The 19,268-nt window shown below is 46.0% G+C and overlaps 1 protein-coding gene across 1 annotated transcript in view; it reads left to right on the top strand.

The window, feature by feature from the left end:
• Nucleotides 1-19,268, top strand: part of GC (GC vitamin D binding protein) — a 203,378-nt gene that overhangs the window by 71,964 nt on the left and 112,146 nt on the right. The window contains exons 5-6 of the mRNA XM_069236874.1: nucleotides 4,344-4,476; nucleotides 19,003-19,097. Coding sequence (XP_069092975.1) covers nucleotides 4,344-4,476; nucleotides 19,003-19,097 — 228 coding nt within the window. The remainder of the gene's footprint in view (nucleotides 1-4,343; nucleotides 4,477-19,002; nucleotides 19,098-19,268) is intronic.

Genomic DNA, 19,268 nt, shown 5'->3' with positions numbered 1-19,268 from the left:
GACGGGCGCAGACTGGCTTGCCTTAGGCGCGCCTTTGGCGCGCCAGTGGCGCGCCCGCTGCGCACGTCCGCTGCGCGGCCTCGCAGCGGCCGCCATTTAAGGGGTAGGTGGGGAGGCGGGGTCAGCTGGGAGGCGGGAGGTGGGCGGGCAGGGGAGCTGGAAGCGGCAAAAAAGAGCGGCAAAAAAGAGCGGCAAAAAAGAGCGGCAAAAAACGTCAGGAAAAGCGCGGTAGGAGCGGCGGGAAAAGCGGCAAGACGGCGAAAAGGGAACAAGAGCCTACTAAATCAACTAAAAAGGAGGGGCTGAGAGGGGAGGACGGCGCACGGCACTCGGGGGCACACGCACGGGATACAAGGAGAGAAAAGGGGAATTTCAGTCACTCGGGGGCACACGCATGGGATACAAGGAGAGAAAAGGGATTTCAGTCAGCACCAGCACAAGCTCAAGCACTCGGGGTACACGGGCAAGAAGGGGGGAGCACACTCACAGGAGAGGAAGGCAGTCAGGGACTGGTGGCGCTGCGTGAGCAGGGGAGCGACCTACCCGAGGGTCAGTGGTTGCTACCTCTGCCTCGCAGCGGCCGCCATTTAAGGGGTAGGTGGGGAGGCGGGGTCAGCTGGGAGGCGGGAGGTGGGCGGGCAGGGGAGCTGGAAGCGGCAAAAAAGAGCGGCAAAAAAGAGCGGCAAAAAAGAGCGGCAAAAAACGGTGGGAAAAGCGCGGTAGGAGCGGCGGGAAAAGCCGCAAGATGGCGAAAAGGTAACAAGAGCCTACTAAATCAACTAAAAAGGAGGGGCTGAGAGGGGAGGACGGCGCACGGCACTCGGGGGCACACGCACGGGATACAAGGAGAGAAAAGGGGAATTTCAGTCACTCGGGGCACACGCATGGGATACAAGGAGAGAAAAGGGATTTCAGTCAGCACCAGCACAAGCTCAAGCACTCGGGGTACACGGGCAAGAAGGGGGGAGCACACTCACAGGAGAGGAAGGCAGTCAGGGACTGGTGGCGCTGCGTGAGCAGGGGAGCGACCTACCCGAGGGTCAGTGGTCGCTACCTCTGCCTCGCAGCGGCCGCCATTTAAGGGGTAGGTGGGGAGGCGGGGTCAGCTGGGAGGCGGGAGGTGGGCGGGCAGGGGAGCTGGAAGCGGCAAAAAAGAGCGGCAAAAAACGTCGGGAAAAGCGCGGTAGGAGCGGCGGGAAAAGCGGCAAGACGGCGAAAAGGGAACAAGAGCCTACTAAATCAACTAAAAAGGAGGGGCTGAGAGGGGAGGACGGCGCACGGCACTCGGGGGCACACGCACGGGATACAAGGAGAGAAAAGGGGAATTTCAGTCACTCGGGGGCACAAGCATGGGATACAAGGAGAGAAAAGGGATTTCAGTCAGCACCAGCACAAGCTCAAGCACTCGGGGTACACGGGCAAGAAGGGGGGAGCACACTCACAGGAGAGGAAGGCAGTCAGGGACTGGTGGCGCTGCGTGAGCAGGGGAGCGACCTACCCGAGGGTCAGTGGTCGCTACCTCTGCCTCGCAGCGGCCGCCATTTAAGGGGTAGGTGGGGAGGCGGGGTCAGCTGGGAGGCGGGAGGTGGGCGGGCAGGGGAGCTGGAAGCGGCAAAAAAGAGCGGCAAAAAAGAGCGGCAAAAAACGGCAGGAAAAGCGCGGTAGGAGCGGCGGGAAAAGCGGCAAGACGGCGAAAAGGGAACAAGAGCCTACTAAATCAACTAAAAAGGAGGGGCTGAGAGGGGAGGACGGCGCACGGCACTCGGGGGCACACGCACGGGATACAAGGAGAGAAAAGGGGAATTTCAGTCACTCGGGGGCACACGCATGGGATACAAGGAGAGAAAAGGGATTTCAGTCAGCACCAGCACAAGCTCAAGCACTCGGGGTACACGGGCAAGAAGGGGGGAGCACACTCACAGGAGAGGAAGGCAGTCAGGGACTGGTGGCGCTGCGTGAGCAGGGGAGCGACCTACCCGAGGGTCAGTGGTCGCTACCTCTGCCTCGCAGCGGCCGCCATTTAAGGGGTAGGTGGGGAGGCGGGGTCAGCTGGGAGGCGGGAGGTGGGCGGGCAGGGGAGCTGGAAGCGGCAAAAAAGAGCGGCAAAAAACGTCGGGAAAAGCGCGGTAGGAGCGGCGGGAAAAGCGGCAAGACGGCGAAAAGGGAACAAGAGCCTACTAAATCAACTAAAAAGGAGGGGCTGAGAGGGGAGGACGGCGCACGGCACTCGGGGGCACACGCACGGGATACAAGGAGAGAAAAGGGGAATTTCAGTCACTCGGGGGCACAAGCATGGGATACAAGGAGAGAAAAGGGATTTCAGTCAGCACCAGCACAAGCTCAAGCACTCGGGGTACACGGGCAAGAAGGGGGGAGCACACTCACAGGAGAGGAAGGCAGTCAGGGACTGGTGGCGCTGCGTGAGCAGGGGAGCGACCTACCCGAGGGTCAGTGGTCGCTACCTCTGCCTCGCAGCGGCCGCCATTTAAGGGGTAGGTGGGGAGGCGGGGTCAGCTGGGAGGCGGGAGGTGGGCGGGCAGGGGAGCTGGAAGCGGCAAAAAAGAGCGGCAAAAAAGAGCGGCAAAAAACGGCAGGAAAAGCGCGGTAGGAGCGGCGGGAAAAGCGGCAAGACGGCGAAAAGGGAACAAGAGCCTACTAAATCAACTAAAAAGGAGGGGCTGAGAGGGGAGGACGGCGCACGGCACTCGGGGGCACACGCACGGGATACAAGGAGAGAAAAGGGGAATTTCAGTCACTCGGGGGCACACGCATGGGATACAAGGAGAGAAAAGGGATTTCAGTCAGCACCAGCACAAGCTCAAGCACTCGGGGTACACGGGCAAGAAGGGGGGAGCACACTCACAGGAGAGGAAGGCAGTCAGGGACTGGTGGCGCTGCGTGAGCAGGGGAGCGACCTACCCGAGGGTCAGTGGTCGCTACCTCTGCCTCGCAGCGGCCGCCATTTAAGGGGTAGGTGGGGAGGCGGGGTCAGCTGGCAGGCGGGAGGTGGGCGGGCAGGGGAGCTGGAAGCGCCAAAAAAGAGCGGCAAAAAACGGCGGGAAAAGCGCGGTAGGAGCGGCGGGAAAAGCCGCAAGACGGCGAAAAGGGAACAAGAGCCTACTAAATCAACTAAAAAGGAGGGGCTGAGAGGGGAGGACGGCGCACGGCACTCGGGGGCACACGCACAGGATACAAGGAGAGAAAAGGGGAATTTCAGTCACTCGGGGGCACACGCATGGGATACAAGGAGAGAAAAGGGATTTGTGTCAGCACCAGCACAAGCTCAAGCACTCGGGGTACACGGGCAAGAAGGGGGGAGCACACTCACAGGAGAGGAAGGCAGTCAGGGACTGGTGGCGCTGCGTGAGCAGGGGAGCGACCTACCCGAGGGTCAGTGGTCGCTCGATAGAAACGACAAAACACGACAAACGACAAAACACTGCTTCATCTTCGACTTATTTTCGGGGTAGCAGGAACAACACCTAGAGACCTGGACACAAAAAGTACATTTTGATGTTATGCAGGTGAAATGACATAAAATACAGCAGTGAAATCCATAGCTGACTTTTGAAACATTTACTTCTAGCTGCTTATGGATTTTTGTTAACGGAGAGGTATTGAACACGCTTTGCGTACACTTGATTCCGTCATCACTTTGGAAGAAACATTTAGAAGCGGACAGGGTTCAAATTTCAGCAGAGATTTGATTTGTGTTGTTTTTTTTAATCGCGAGTTGGTCTTGGCACCTTGTTTAGAGTATGCTATTTTCGTATCACCTGCGCCTGGATGTTTGCACCAGTTATGTTTAGGAGATTAGTGAGCACGTTTTGCATACATATGATCACATTACCATTTTCTTATGTATCCCAACCACTTGCCATGAATACGAACACTCGTGCATTAGCATGGTATGCTTTGAAAATGTCTGTCACTTGCCTGATGGAAAAAAATCAATAGAAATATTGCTTGATTTAAAAAAAAAAATGTTTTTTTGTTTTCAGTATTTTTGCCGCGCCTTTACAAGATAAACATACATATATTCAAGTGTATAATAGTCTGTGTGATGTGTCACCTTTCAGTATTCTTGGACAATGGGGAGTCCCCTGTTCACAAATCCAGGATTATGGGATTTAGTTCAATGCCACCTATGCCTTCTAATGGCGACAATGTACCTTTTGCAAAGTGGTATTGACTAGGTTTGCAAATAAAAGGCATATTGGTACTCTAATGTCAGTTTGTGGTACTATTATTGGTAAATTAAATCCTCTTTGTTGGTAGAGTCCAGGGACCAACACAGGGCTGCTACTTTCCATCTAGCTAATTGGATGCTTTTTCTGTTCTAGATTTTTATATGAATATTCAAGTAACTACGCACAGACCCCACTTCTGGTGATGATAAATTCAACAGAGAGTTTCTTAAAAATGGCTGCAACTTGCTGTTCTTCAAAAAAGCCCCTGGGGTGCTTTGCTAAACAGGTATGTCCTTGGTTTTCATTTTCCTTGAATCTTGATTGTACTAGCTGGTTCAGTGTACTCATTTTACAATATATTATCACCTGAGCTCTCAAAGAGCAAGTCAGAGGCCTCGATTTTTAGGTCTTGCCTGCATGAGCATGTAATAGCGCATGCACTCTCACTTGAGAGACTTTTGTGTTGATCAATGGGCCAGAGCCAGTCCACTGCTTACCATTCATTGGCTTCTTTGTCACTCTTCTGTGCGGTCTCTTATTTGGCCAGCACATGCCAAGCATCACTTCCTTTTCTTTTCTGTGGAGCATAGACCAAGCACAGATTGATTCAATTTCACCATTGTCTGGCCGCTGCCCTTGCCATAATGGAGGTACTGTTTCTTCTTCACCTCCCACCCACCATTCAACTCTGTGTGTTGCTGACCCCCCTACCTCCACCCATTTTCCTGCGTTCCTGCCTTGCCAAAACAAATGGTATGCCAAAGTGTCAAAGTTGGCTGCGCCACACTGCTTTTTTTTCCCCAAACTGGACTTTTTAATACTTCCACTGCTTAGAACAAGTCTTTTTCTAGTTTTCGTGGTTGCAGAGGTGGTGCCGCTCGGCACACTCCGGCAATGCAATATCCAGCCCCCACTCCCTCTCTTCTGCCATCAGGAGCTTGTTGGGCATCAGTGCTGCTCTAAATTACTTCTCCACCATCTCCGGAGCTCTCAATTGTAAATGGGTGAGTAGTCCAGAGAGTCCGGATTTATTCTCTTCATTCTGGTAGTTGTAATCTCGATTTTATGGTGGAATCAGCAAAGAAATTACAAATCCCAGACTGCCGAGATTTTTTTTTTTTACTGGGTGAGATACTAATGCATGGAATTTAGTAAACTGGTATGTTTGCACCTCTCCATTCATATGCCTGGCCTCCAAAGCTACCCCGTTTGTTACCGCTTCCAGCCCTTCTGTTTTGTACACCCTGCAGCCACGTACGCCACCCCTTCCTGATCCTATATCCCAGCCTTCAGTGTTCTGGGGTAACTCCTAGTACCCCCTTCTACCACCGTGAAGACTTCTGGTCTCTGCTACAAGGAACCCCCAACCCAATTACCCCACCCCTCCTTGTCTCATGCCGTGCCTCAGATTGCCACCTTCCTTCAGAGAACAAGCATTGATAAAGTTGGGGAAAAAAGTGTTAAGCCGCGTGGTAGTTCTGAGAAAAAAGCAAAAACACGACCAGCACTAGCTGTGTTATAACACTTTAAAAAAAAAAAAAACTCAGCAATGCTGTACAGCAGCCTTTCGACGGTACAACTTGGCTAAAAGCCATTGACAAAGCCAATAGCTCTTGCATAGGCAAGACCTATTCACTTTGCCGATGCTTGTTTTTCCTATTTGGGAATGACAATTGAAGTTGCCTTACTACTGGCGTCCAATTTATGTCTCATCTAAGTCAGGATGCCACCAGTTGACAGGCAGAGAGGGATACGTGTTTTTTTCTATGCCAATGATAACACTAGTGCCAAACAAAATTGTTGCCAAAGGAGTTTTGAGAGTGGAAATCCTAAATTGGTTGGTGCGCCTCCGCCAGTGGCTACCGACTAGATTATGAGAGAGAATGATTAGTCAGAAATCTGTGCACTGTGAGGCAGGAGCGAAGCACGGGTGTTGTTCTTTTCTCCCCAAAAGAGAGATAGGCGGTTGCTAATGGCAGCAAAGCAACCTTGAAATATCAAGATCTCCCTCCAGCTCACATGTTTGGCCATTGAGGGGTGAATGGTACACCACCCACCCCCCTCCTGCCACTGAGGCTTGGGAACAATGGAGGCAATCTATCATGGAATGGCAACTTGTCACTTTCCATGTCCAAGTTAAAGACTGCACATTTTAAAAAGAACCATCTTTTACATTAATAAAGCCATGTTTTATTTTTTTAATGGAGTTCTTTATCTGCTTTTAATTATGGGCAATTTGGTAAGCAAAGGACATTGTGAGCTTTAAACAGTTGATTTCTATTAAAACGGTTTTCCACCATGAAAAGATGTGCAGACACACATTATATTTACTGGTAGTAACTATTAAAGGTAAGTCCTACAGGTGTAATGTTGATTTGTATAGAGCACTTATCCCCAAGGGGGTATCCAGTTAGGTGTAGTTGTGTGGAATTGAAGGTGCTTATATGAAGAGCCAGATCTTCAGATTCTTAAAGAACTCAAGAAGTGAGGAGGAGTCTCTGATGTGTTGAGGGAGTTTATTTCATGTCTTGGGTGTGATGTAGGAGAATGAGAGACCTACAGATTTGCTTTTGTGGCTGTGGGGTCAGAGGTTACGCAGTTGATTCAGGTCGGCTGTAGGCTTCTTGAGGGTATTGATTTCTGCAAGTTTGCATTCATCCGGGAAAGTGGCAGACATGATTGAGATGTTGATGATGTGGGGCAGGGTGGTGCTGACTGGTGACGTTCCCAAGTTGTAGATGTGATGGTGGGGGCATGGGTCAATTGGTGCCCCTGAGTGAATGGTCTGCATGGTTGCCACTGTGTCATTTCTGGTGAAGATTGTCTATTCAGTCAAGTGTCCGTCTTGGTTGGTAGTGGGTAAGTTAGTGCTGAGTTCTCTGGGGTTGGATTGGTGTGCAAAGTTGCTATTGATGTTTGTGATCTTGCTGCGGACAGTGGTTAAGTGTGAGGTAAAATCCTTGATGATCAACAGGATCTCCTTGTAGCTGTTGGAACTTCCTTCGATGTGGGCTACTAGTGCTTTTTTCTTGGTGTCTCTTATTTGCAGGTAATAGTGTCTCAGTACAGCCTTGTAAGTAGTTCTGTTGGCAGTGTTTTGGCTGGATCTCCATTTTCTTTCTAGCTGTTTACAGTGTTGTTTAGGGTCTTTGAGGTGTTCTGTGTACCAGCTTGCCTGCTTGTTTGATCTACTATGCTTATTGGGGTTGATGGGTGCAAGAGAGTCAGCAGAGTTCTTGATCAAGTTGTGGATATCCTTGTCGAGGTTATCTGTGGGTCTAGGTTGATCCGTGCTGGGGATGCTGTGCTAGACTGCTTCTGTGATTTTGCCCCAGCTGTGGCTTGGAATGCTAAACCTAGTAGGGGTGTTGACTTACTTGAGGTGTGTTGGTTTTGAAGTGGGAGATAGAGTGGTCAGTGGAGCTGTTTTTGACACTGTTGATTGTGGTGAAGATGGGGTCTAGTGTGTGTCTGGGGAGTGTGTGATTGTGTGTGTGTGTTTTCGGAGACTAGCTGGGCGAGTGCGATGTTGCTCAAGCTTTTGGAAAGTGCTCTGGAGCAAGGGTCATTTCGGTTTTCCTGGTGAAAGTTGAGGTCACAGAGGAGAATGTAGGCTCTGGAGTCGATGGTGAGCACAGCAATGAAGTCAGTGATGAAGTTGGTAAAGGTGGCTCGGGGTCAGGGTAGTCAGTAGGTGAGGATTTAGTTAAGGGTGAAGTTTTTTGAGATTTGCACCTTGAAGTGCAGGTGTTCAATGAATGAGGTAGAGTGATACTTGAGATAACACGTAAACACCATCTTTTTTTAAAATATTTATTTTTTGGCAATTCATCATGTTAACATACTTTGGTAAACAATAACAATAATGTCACAGTAGTCCCCCATGAAAACACATCTTATTTTATACAGTTGATGCATTGTAGACTAAATAACCACCTCTCACAGTCAATAATTCTGAGTCCAATACCTTTCAAATCTGCTTATATCCGTGACTGTGCCACAATCTCCACATAAGCTGCCTACCTCAAACCTAGTACCTAGTGTAGTCTTACATGCTATCTTCTAAGTTGTGTGTGAGTGTCGCCAGGTGTGTAATCTGGGCCCTCTGTTCTCTGAATAAATGTAATGTGGTTAAGTTGTCAGCCGCTTGTCATCTGTCCTGGATAATCTGATATGAGTCTACTCTGCCAAAGCTCACTCCTTTGTATCTCTAACCCAGAGGGCTGTATTCGTTTTTTTTGTCCTCAACCATCCTATAGCTTTGTGTTTGTTTTGCTAACACCATTGCTAGATGCATAAATATATGTTGTATCTTTTTCTTCATTGGTTTTGCTACAATACACAGCAAATACCTTTTTTGGAGAAAGCTCTTTAGTGATCCTTGTTGACTGCTACGACAGTGAAATAGTCTGAGATTTTGGCACAGGTCCACAAGAGATGCATGATAGAAGCCCTGTCCATCTATTGGGGGAGGAATGGGGGGGTGGTATGCAGTCAGCTGGAATATATTGAAATTCTCCATTCAGCTGACATCCCCATTACCTCCAACACACCAACTTCATATCTACACGTGCACACTTGAAGGGCTGCAGAAGACACAAATCTAATTCCTTTGTGAAGTGGAACATTTAAGGACCCTTGTGGCTATGTGTTCTCAGACACAAGCGGTCTATCTTACAATATTGGGGTACTCTTTGGGCACACCAACCCTGGCACCAAATCCCTTGATCGCCTCAAACAGAATACAACATTGTCAGTGCGTAGGAAAACTACATGTGTAATGTCTCCAACCTTGATCCCCTAGCCTTTCATCTGCTTCCTGATCTTAATCGCCAAAGGCTCCTTCACCAGAGACAAGATTAGAGGGGAAGAGGACATTCCTACCTAGTGACCCATTCAACACTACAGTCTGAGTAGACTATACCACTGCTTCCAACCCTGGTCCTGGGATTTGTTTAAAGCACCCAGCTATGAGAAATTGGCCTTAATTTCCATAAGCTGCAGGACCTCCATCAGATACGTTCAATTTAATGTATCAATTGCCTTTTCATAGTCAACCAATAAAAATGTGAGCCCCTCCTCCATATTTCCTGCTGAGTGGAGCACATGAGTTAGCCTATGAATATGTATAGCCGTATTCTGGCCCGGTATGAAGCCACACTGATCTTTGTAGACCAAAGAGCCCACCACTGATCTCATTCTCCTTGCCAGGACCTCACACAAAACCTTAGTGTCAGAGGTAAACATGGTCAGGGGCCTGTAGGAGAAGGGCTCCACTGGGTCTCCCCATCTGTCCCCCCAACTTCAGGATCATCCAATCAATGCACTCTCACACAGTAGGAGGTAAGGTAACTCTCTGTCTAGCCTCCTTGAATACCTTCATCAACTTCTCCATCATCTGAGGCACAAAGCTCTGAAGGAAATCCACTGGGAAACTGTTGCTTCCTGGCATTTTGCCCTTCAGCATCGTTGTCAGGGTCTTCCTTAACTCTTTCAAGATAATTGCTTCAAACTCTTCACTAAGAGGCTACAGGAGTCTTGGTAGACCAACCATCCTCAGAAAATCGGAGACCAATGCAACCATATCAGGATGAGTAGCCCATACAGCCCTTGCAAATGATCGCAGAGTGTACCAATTATTGCAGCTTGCTTCGCAGCCACCATACCACCCAAGTGGCTGAGTTGAAGAATTGGGGTTATGTCTGTCTCCTTTTTTAGTTTCCAAACCTATAACTTACTGGACTTGTATCCCTCCTTCTGCAGTCTTTGGCTATATTCCTTTAGCATTAGACCATCTAACCAGTCCCTTATTTCTTGTAGTGTCTATCTGACCACTTTCAATTTGGCTCTGTTCTCAGAAAATTTAATTTCAGATTGTTGCATCTCCTATAGTATTTTCTGCTGTAATTCTAGATCTCTCTGTAATTACTTCTTAACCCCAAAGACCTTATCCAGGTATTGACCCCTTACCATCACTTTCATTACCTCACATTCATTGGCTCTAGAGTCTGCGGACTATCATTTAGTCTCCAAGTAGACGGCCAGTGAGTCATTTGGGGCATCTCGACACACTGAGTCCAAAAGAACTCCTTGAGGCAATCGGCATGAGAAGACTGCTCTGCTCCTCCCCCTCTCAAACTCTAGCAATTAACACGGAGTGGTCTAAAGGAACCTGCCCAGATAATGCACATCCTGGATCCAATAGGGTGGTATACCTGCCACCTGTAAGTGATCCAGCCAGTTGAAGAGAGTGACATGAGTATGCCTTGTTGATGGCATGTAATTCTCTCCACACATCCACACATTCCATATTGTGCATCACTTTATCTAATGCCAAAACCATATCTGGTATTGTATGATGCTCTCAGGGGTGCCTATCAATAGTTCCATCAAACGCACAATTAAAAACTCTCTCACATAGTATTGGACCATCTACATACTGAATCAATAGGTCCTACAAAGTATAACATAATGTTCCATCGTTGGGGGCATAACTATTAACTACACAGTTTCTTCCTATCTAACGTGTCATGTAGAAGGATGTACCTACCCTAAACATCAGCCTGTGAGTAGACAAGCTGGAACGGAACCCCTACGGCCACCCAAATAGATACTCTTTGAACATATGCAGAGTAAGTGGAAGAGTAAAACTGACCTATCCACTTCTTCCTTATTTTATTGTCTTCGGGGCCAATGAAGTGAGTCTCCAGCAGACTATATCCACCTTGTAACCGCTGAGAAAGGCCAACCTTCAGTGTTGTTCTTTATAGCCATTGTGAACACAGACATTCCATTAAAATATCTTATATTGTGCAGATATCTGACAGCTTACTGATCCCAGTGGAGCCTCCATTTCCAAGCACCCAGGGTCCCTCAGGTCCCCAGATCCAGCTCCCTGAAAAGTCATATAATGTGTATATGAGAGACCAGTGCAACATGAAACAACCTACATAACCCATTCCAAAACTCTAAACTTCAGCCACCTTCCCAAACAACCCACCCCAGGTAAACACATAAATAAAATAATAATGTGCCTGCCCATCAGTTCTACCCAGTCCATAGATCCGGAATAGCCCCCCAACATTAAAGGTGCAACAAAACAATAATACCCTTGCTCTTGTTAGTGTGTAATACATAGGTGAGAGAAGGTACCTTCTAAGGATCCTAGCACAGAAAAACACCAAGGCTCCACCATACCCTATTCTACCTCTTGTGTATGTCCCATTGAAGCAATTGTTTGTCAGTATATTAACACCATGCAGAACCTATTAAGGAAGTTCTCCAATTGATACCTGCAGTTTTACACCCCCAACAAAATTTTGACAAATGCACCCTGTGGTGTAAATCATGGTATATTAACTTCTGAAAGATCAGAAGCACATCCCAACAACTCTCACAAACCAGCTAGACATCTGTGCACATTTTGCTAATTCCTCTAGTTCATCCTAGAGGGGTCATGTTGTGCCTTACTTTTCTTCTTTAATCATCTCCCACCATTGGTCAGGGATAACAGTGAGTGACCGAGCCCCTCCAAAGACGATTCTGCTTCTCCCTTCAGTATGCCATCCTTCTGCACCTAGACTCTGGAAGACCATCATCCTGTTGCTGTTTAGCTGCAGCAAACCATCCCTTTCCCCGTCCAACCATGGCCGCAATTTCTGCCCATGCTGGACCGGAGCCCACCCAGTTTCACCGATAAAATCCATGTCCTAAACCTCCTCCAATTATTCAGAAATGTTAGTTGTTCCATTTGCTGCCACTGTGAAATGAGAAGGATACAACAATATAAAATTAAGGTTCAACACCTTAAGATTTTGTTTTACCCCAAAGAACAAGTTTCTTTGAACTTGTGCCTTTCGAGTATAGTCTGGGTAGATAACGAGTTGATAGTTTTTATACTGTACAGCACCAGCTTCTCTGGCAGATCTCAGAATACAATCTCTGTCCTTTTTTTAAACTATTTTATTTTTGTTTGTTAGTTAATAGGTTAAAACATTTTAAAGTAAATAATACATAAAATATCATTCATTGTTTGAATCATGAGATAGACAATTCATCAGATTTGAAAACATTTCTTCCATTACAACAGTGCTCAATGTCACCCAGAATAGCGTGTATTTGTATTTCTAATACTACCATACATTAATTGAAAATACTCAAAATGCCCCTACATTTCTTGAGTGCTTCGACCTATTGGACATATCATTTCTCTCAAGATTTAACACCGAGCATCTTGTGTACCCATGCTTCAAATCTGGGACATTCAGAATACTTCTATTTCTGCAGAATCAGCAACCGAGCAGCCACAGAGGCAATGTATAGGAATTGTTTCTGTCTTACAGTGGATTGGCTAAATGGAGAAAACATACACAATAGGGCCTTAAGAGGTCCAGGGGCTTCTCAAGTTTCATTTTTTTAAATAATACCAGCAAATATCTGGTGACAGAAGCCTTTTCATGTGGTACAGGTAAAACCTATATGTAACCCATCTCCTAAGTTGTGGCCACATCTAAAACACTGCACTGACATAGCTGGATACATTTTCTGAAGATGAGCTAGGGTATAATACAGTTGCCATTTACAGAAAAATGGCCATGTAGTTAAAATTGGTGCCTCGCAACGCTTTATGAGCCAATGTACTGTAGCAAACTCTGTCCTTTCAGAGAGGGCTTTGGGGTGGTATATGGTGGAGGCTTAGTAGTTAAATCCCTTTGCACCTGCTCCACCCAAAGTTTGGATAGTCTTTGTGGTTTAAGTTCCCATAGGATTCATTGTTCTAGCAAACACTCAATTGAGTCACTCTCCACCCTTTCCAGGTAGTCTAGCAGCCTCAAATTGTTATGACCTGAGCACCCTTCCCCATCTTCCGCCCAGCTCTCCAAACTTCTAGTCATTGCTGACACCTTGGCCATCTGCTCTTTAGGTGCCTTAACCTCTGCTCTGAGGTCACTGATCGATTCCTCGGCTGGGTGGAGCCTTCCAGCCATACTTCATAAGTATGTGCTGAGGAAGTTGACCTCTATCAAGACGTGTCAATTCTTTCCTCTAGTGTTGTCCTTAAACCATGTTTGGCTGCCAGTAGCTGAAATCTACATGGCTCTTTTTACATTGGCAAAGGCTCCCCTGATGGCTCAATTTCTGCCTGATTAGTGGCGTTTGGGGTGGAAACCTGGGGTGTGTCGTTTAGAGTAATGGTATTGCCCTGCTGGGCTTTGGAAGGCTTATCATTGCCCATCATATTGTTCCATGGAAGTGTTGCAATAAGCATGCAGACATCTCAGCCTTCCTATCTGCAAATTCTTTCCCCTGAAAGTTTGCTTCTAGTCTGATATACTGCTATCATGTGAGGGGCCCCTTTACCTTCACACAGCACTGCTTGAATCCAAGTGAAGGCCAAAGCTCCAGTCACTTCTCTTACTGTTCACCAGTGAGGCTACAGTGGCCTCCCTCAATGATTATGTGAGCATTGTACAAATCGTCACACTATGGTCTGTCGTGAGCTAGTGTTATAGGAGTTCTGCCCTTGAGCCATCTCTTCCAGCGTTCCTCCCCGAGCAGTGCATTCCCAGTTCTGTTGCCACTTGGTGCACCGCCTTCTGTCTGTCCCATTCTATTTTCAAAAAGTCTGTGTGGGCCAGGGACACAGTCCCGCAGTTCTGTATTCTCGTTTCCAGAGGAGCCGGTGCTGCCTCCAGGGCCTGCCAAGACGAGGTGGCTTCTCAGCTTCCTTCACCTTTCAGCACCACCAGCACCACCTCAAAATCTCTTGTCCCCAAAGGCGGAGGGGTCCAATTCTTATAGCTCTCACTCAGAGTATGAGCACCATTTAACTAACCCTGTTCTGTGTGGTTGCCTTAGATCCTGGACAGGATTTTAGAGGATTTTGAGTTGGAGAATCTGGAACGCTTTCGCATGTGTATGAACAGCTATCTGGCCGGGCCACGCACCCCCGAACTACCATCATAATCTATTGCCAATGACACCAGTTTTAAATTACGATGGACCTTGATTATGCAAAGTGTGGTGGTGGACCATCTTATCTGAGTTATCACGTTCTCTACCAATAATAAAACGGGACATAGATAACAGAGAATAAATGTTTCACAAAATCTTTTTTTTCTGACTTTAATTTGAATGCCACCTCCGTCCTAAACATATGCTGTATAACACACACAGTCAGAAAAACTTATAACTTTCAAGTAACACATGACCATTTTGATTTTTTCAACTCAGTCAGTAGTGAGGGAGTCTCCTGACTTCAAGACCTTAAATTTGCTTTCTGTTTTCTGGTTTAACCAGTGAGCCAAGTTGGAGACACCCAAACCGAAAACTGTACTGTCTTTATACCTCCACTCTTCTGCATCAAGCACAATGATTTATTGTGAAAAACCATCAGGCTGAGAATAAGTAACATGGCTATCCAAGACAAATACATCATTGTTCCAAACAACTTTCAGAACTCTGACTCCACATGAGACTGTTCCTTGTGCAAATGTAATATGAGCTAGGAAAGCCGATTGAAAAGAAATTATACGAGGAAGGGCCCATTAGTAGAAGTAGCATAATACCACTGTCTAAAAAGCAGGACATTTCTTTGATGTTTACATGTAAGTGGCTCGAATTGTATTTCAAGTAAAATATGTTAACAAGTGACATATCAGCCGATAAAACTAGTTGATCATGGAGTATTCTCTGAATTAATTGACAGATCTAAGAACACCCACTTGCCGATCTCCAGCAAAAACATTTAGGCACCAAGGTCTTTCTACTTTAGAAGCATATATTACCCAAAAGTCTGAGAAGAAGTGGACTTTAAGGTTTTCTGAAGAAAACAGTTTACAGGAACATGATTTTCTATGATCTTGTGTTACAAATTCGTATTCCTTCAAACAATGACCACCACACAATTTTGGAAAATTATGAAAAATAAAGATGCTCAGGGATTGCATTTTGTTGTTTTTGATTGAAAAGAAGTCAAACCCCAGAGGTAGAAAATCACGTGGAAGAAAGAAATAGACCAGAAACATAATGTACTCATCTGAAAGACGCAAGGCAAAAAGCATGGTGAGCGTAGTCAAGAGGACCTTTAGAGAGGCCACCAAGAAATCAAATTGAGAATAAGTGTACCAGCCCACACGTTTGACGTAGAAAATTTGGATTTTATAATAAGTTATATTTGGGGGTTGTTGGCTTTCCACAACAGTTTGCCCTGAGAAACCAATGAACTGAGGAAATCTGAAACGCATCTGCTAAAATCGAACTGATGCCCTTAAGCAGACACCAGCTACACCAAGATTTCCAAGCAGTTTTTGAGGTACTTGACATTACAGGAACCTGACAATTATTTATGCCTGAATACATCTTGAAACTTCAGTGTCAGCGACATTTTTCCCCCGGATTGCCAGCCTTTTTCTGGTAGAAGGCGGAGCGGGCGGAGGCTCCGTCCATGGAACCTTGTTGGCTCGCATAAATCTAAATTGAGTGGGGGGACTGCCATTTGTCGGATAGGGTACTCTCCACATTTGTCTGACATGTCCATCATGGTACTAAGTCTAGAGTATGCCTCTGCCTTCCAATCTTGGCCAAACAAGAGGGCACTCAAAGTGAAAGGAGGTTAGTCATAACTAGCAATCCTGGTTTCCTGATGTTTATTATGTTAACATTTCAATCTGTATTTATCTATATTTTATTTTTGGCTGACCTACCGGTATTTATCCATATTTATTTTGTAAATAAATTGTCAAAGCATAGATCTCCACACTTATTTAACTGATAAACATGCACTCGCATGTTGATGCCTGTCACTTTCAAGCAAATTAAGCAGGCAAATATAGCAGAACAATACACCCACAGATAAATATTATCATTATACTACAAATGTGTGCTAACAAATGCCATTATTTAAGCAAATGTTATCCTTTGTTTAACTCCCAATTCTATGGCATCTAATTGAAGAAATCTGCATGGAAAGAAACGCAAAATAATCACAATGTTTTGTATTTTTCTCTTTTAAAAATAAATGCAGAGAGGAAATACATCGTTGTCTGTCTAAAAAAAAAAAAAATCTGTAAAAACAGAAAACGAGGGGCATATTTGCAAAAAAAATGGCGCAAGGCAGCGCACCACTGCCCTGCACCACAGGGAAAGGGCAGGAATGCACTGTATTTCGTAAATACAATGTACTTCTGTCCCTTCCCCATAGAGCAAGGGTGCCTGCATTGCATGCAGGATTGTTTTTGTGCAGGAAGGGGCGCCATCCTGCACAAAAACAAAGCATAGAGGTGTTTTCCTCTTTCTGTGTGTGCTGCAGTATGTAGCAAATATAGGAAGAGGAAAAAACGAGGAGAAATAAAGATATTTCTCCTCGTTATGCCTCCCTTTGGGGAAGTGTAAGGTTTTGATGCATTCCCAGGTTTATAGTGGCTTGTAAATCTGGGAATGCGTCAATGCCCATCGGTGTTTCGTGGCAAAACCCACAGCAACGCCCATGGAACGCCCCCTGACGCAGTGTAAGGCAACGCAGCAACTTGCACTGGGTTGCCTTACACCATATCTACGAGGCCATGAAAAGCCACGCAAAGTGGCTTTGCGTGGCCTCGTAGATCTGGGTCTGCACTCTGCACCGCTAGAACGTCAAAAAAGTGACGTACCAGCAGCGCAAAAGGCATGCAAATGTGGCTCTGAGAGTCTTATTCAAAATCCCCCAATTGACAACAAACCTACTTTCATGCAAGCTGCATGGCCTCCTGGGAAATTCAACTAGCCAAGATATTACTCTTAAAGGTTTTGTCCTAAAATTCTATATTAAATTGCATATGACTCGCAGAGTTCAAATGCCATGCTTAGCAATATATCACTTTTCAAAGAAATACCAACCTATTTCCTATCTTGCCAGAGGAAAGAGGCAGAACATTTACTAACTGAAGTCACACCTCTGGTTTCACATTTGCCACAATTGAACTTTACATCTTGGCGAGCCCTGCTACCATTGCACTGAAACCTTTGTGATGAGTGGAGGTGGCGGACAGAGGTTAAAACCTGCAGGGCAAGCACTCAATTGAAAGAAGCCTCTGCCTTATCAAAACAAGTAAATGTTGTTGTGCATTTCATATTACACTGAACCCTAAAAAAATAACCATTAAGATAAAGGTACTTTAAGTGAAATCAGTTGTAATCCTTTATCCCTTAATCCCAGCCTCTCATTTTTAGATAAGTGAATTTATTCACTATTTGCTATTTTCTAGCAGTACTTTAATATTGTCCCCAGATATTGACTTGTCATTTTCACTGAATTCTATTTTGTCCCCAAAAACCTTTCTTTCATGATCAGTAAACACATAGGTGCTAATGATTGTAATTTTGATATCAAATACCGCATTGTATTCAATTTGGTGCCTTTATGTGCATCAGCACCTATCATTCAATAATCCTTAGATGGCAGCCATTTACACGAGCACCCAGGTGCCCGTATCGTATGCAAAGCACATTGGCATGAGGAAAACGAATGGATGGTGCATTTGAGTCTTTCGTATCTCACAGATAGGTATTGGACTGGAGCGGCATGGGAGGGGCACCTGAAAGGAGGGTGTCCACCTCACTGTTGGGCCTGCAGGCGCCTAGTTTATGTCCTGGCCAAGCATTACTTAATTAGAAAAAAAGTATCCTACAATAAGCCAGTTATTGACATCATTTTCCTCAATGTACAATGCACCAGTAATTGCAACAAAAGCGCCAATCGTTGCCAGTATGTGCCTAGATATCCTTGTTGCATGTTTGTCTTTGCCATATGCTAGGCATTGCCGTCATTCCACCAAGTACCCAAAATCTGCTAGTCCCTATTACCATGTACCCAGTTAGCCACATCATAGTCCAGTCATTGTCCTAATGTGGTCATGTAACTCCCCATTCGTCTGACATTGCCATCATGCACCCATAAGCAACTCTGACATGGCAGTTGCTGGCATCATGTGTCCTGGTACTATTAACATGACTATTGTTGCCAAAATGTGCCATGTGCTCTGATATCCCGATCAGTTGGCTGCCAATCCCTTAGTGTCCAATTATCCCTCATATATCGTTCATGAACATCAAGTGTCAAGCTACACACCTTCACACACACACGCACACATATGTACCAGTGCACACAGGTGCACACATTCAGAAGTGTACACATACACCCGTGTTTGTACTCTTTAATCCCCACTCACCTCCCACCCTCATCGGTGGACTGGTGCAGTCCTCTGTGTTCCTGGTTTCGCCCCAGTTCTGCTGACTATTTGATGCAATCATAGCATTGTGGGTGTAGGTGAACTGCAGCAACACTACCTGGAAGGGCGCAGGAAACAGAGAGGATGCCCTTTGAATACAGGGAGGTGCAGCTCCACAACTGAGAACATTATTGTTGGGGTAATTGGAACAGCAGCACCAAGCTCAGAACAGGATAGGTGGAAGGACAAGCTGAATGATTGTCTCTCAAGCTCACCCAATGCTTGGGGAATGGGTCATTCAGCACTCCCACCTTACTTGCCGCCAAACAGGGTTGCCCATACCTGGACTGTTGTTTACAAGTACCCTCTGAAGTTAGATGGGGGAATAGATGAATGCCTCGCCCGACCCAAGCACACAGTGTGGTTGCAAGCAACTAACTCGACATCTCAGGCAACCTACTTGTCCACTTGTATTGGTTTATTGGATTCATAGTTGATGAGCTCTGCCACACATCTTAATTAACCAGCTCCCACTGTGCATCTGGATGCAAAAACCAACATCTTCCCTATCTAATGACAACATTTTAAACATTTTTTGTTTCCAGAAACTGCAGAGAAAACCTTTACAGATACTCACTGTGATGTCAAACCGAATGTGTTCCCGCTATTCCAGTTTGGGAGATGAAAAGATCAGATTTAGGTAAGGAATATATTTATTGCAAAATAGGATTTTGTTTTCTTGAACGTATTTCATTATTCTCATGCTTGAGAAGCATGCCATTTGGTGAAGCACTCCATTCTCCACCCTGAACAGTCCCAGCACTGGCTGCCACTTAAACCGCGATATCAGTTTACCTCAGTGCAGCCCCAA

Source organism: Pleurodeles waltl, chromosome 1_2, assembly GCF_031143425.1.
Source record: "Pleurodeles waltl isolate 20211129_DDA chromosome 1_2, aPleWal1.hap1.20221129, whole genome shotgun sequence".
Classification (NCBI taxonomy): Eukaryota; Metazoa; Chordata; class Amphibia; order Caudata; family Salamandridae; genus Pleurodeles; species Pleurodeles waltl.
The sequence above is the reverse complement of the archived record's forward strand: the minus strand, read 5'-3'. Positions and strand labels throughout refer to the sequence as shown.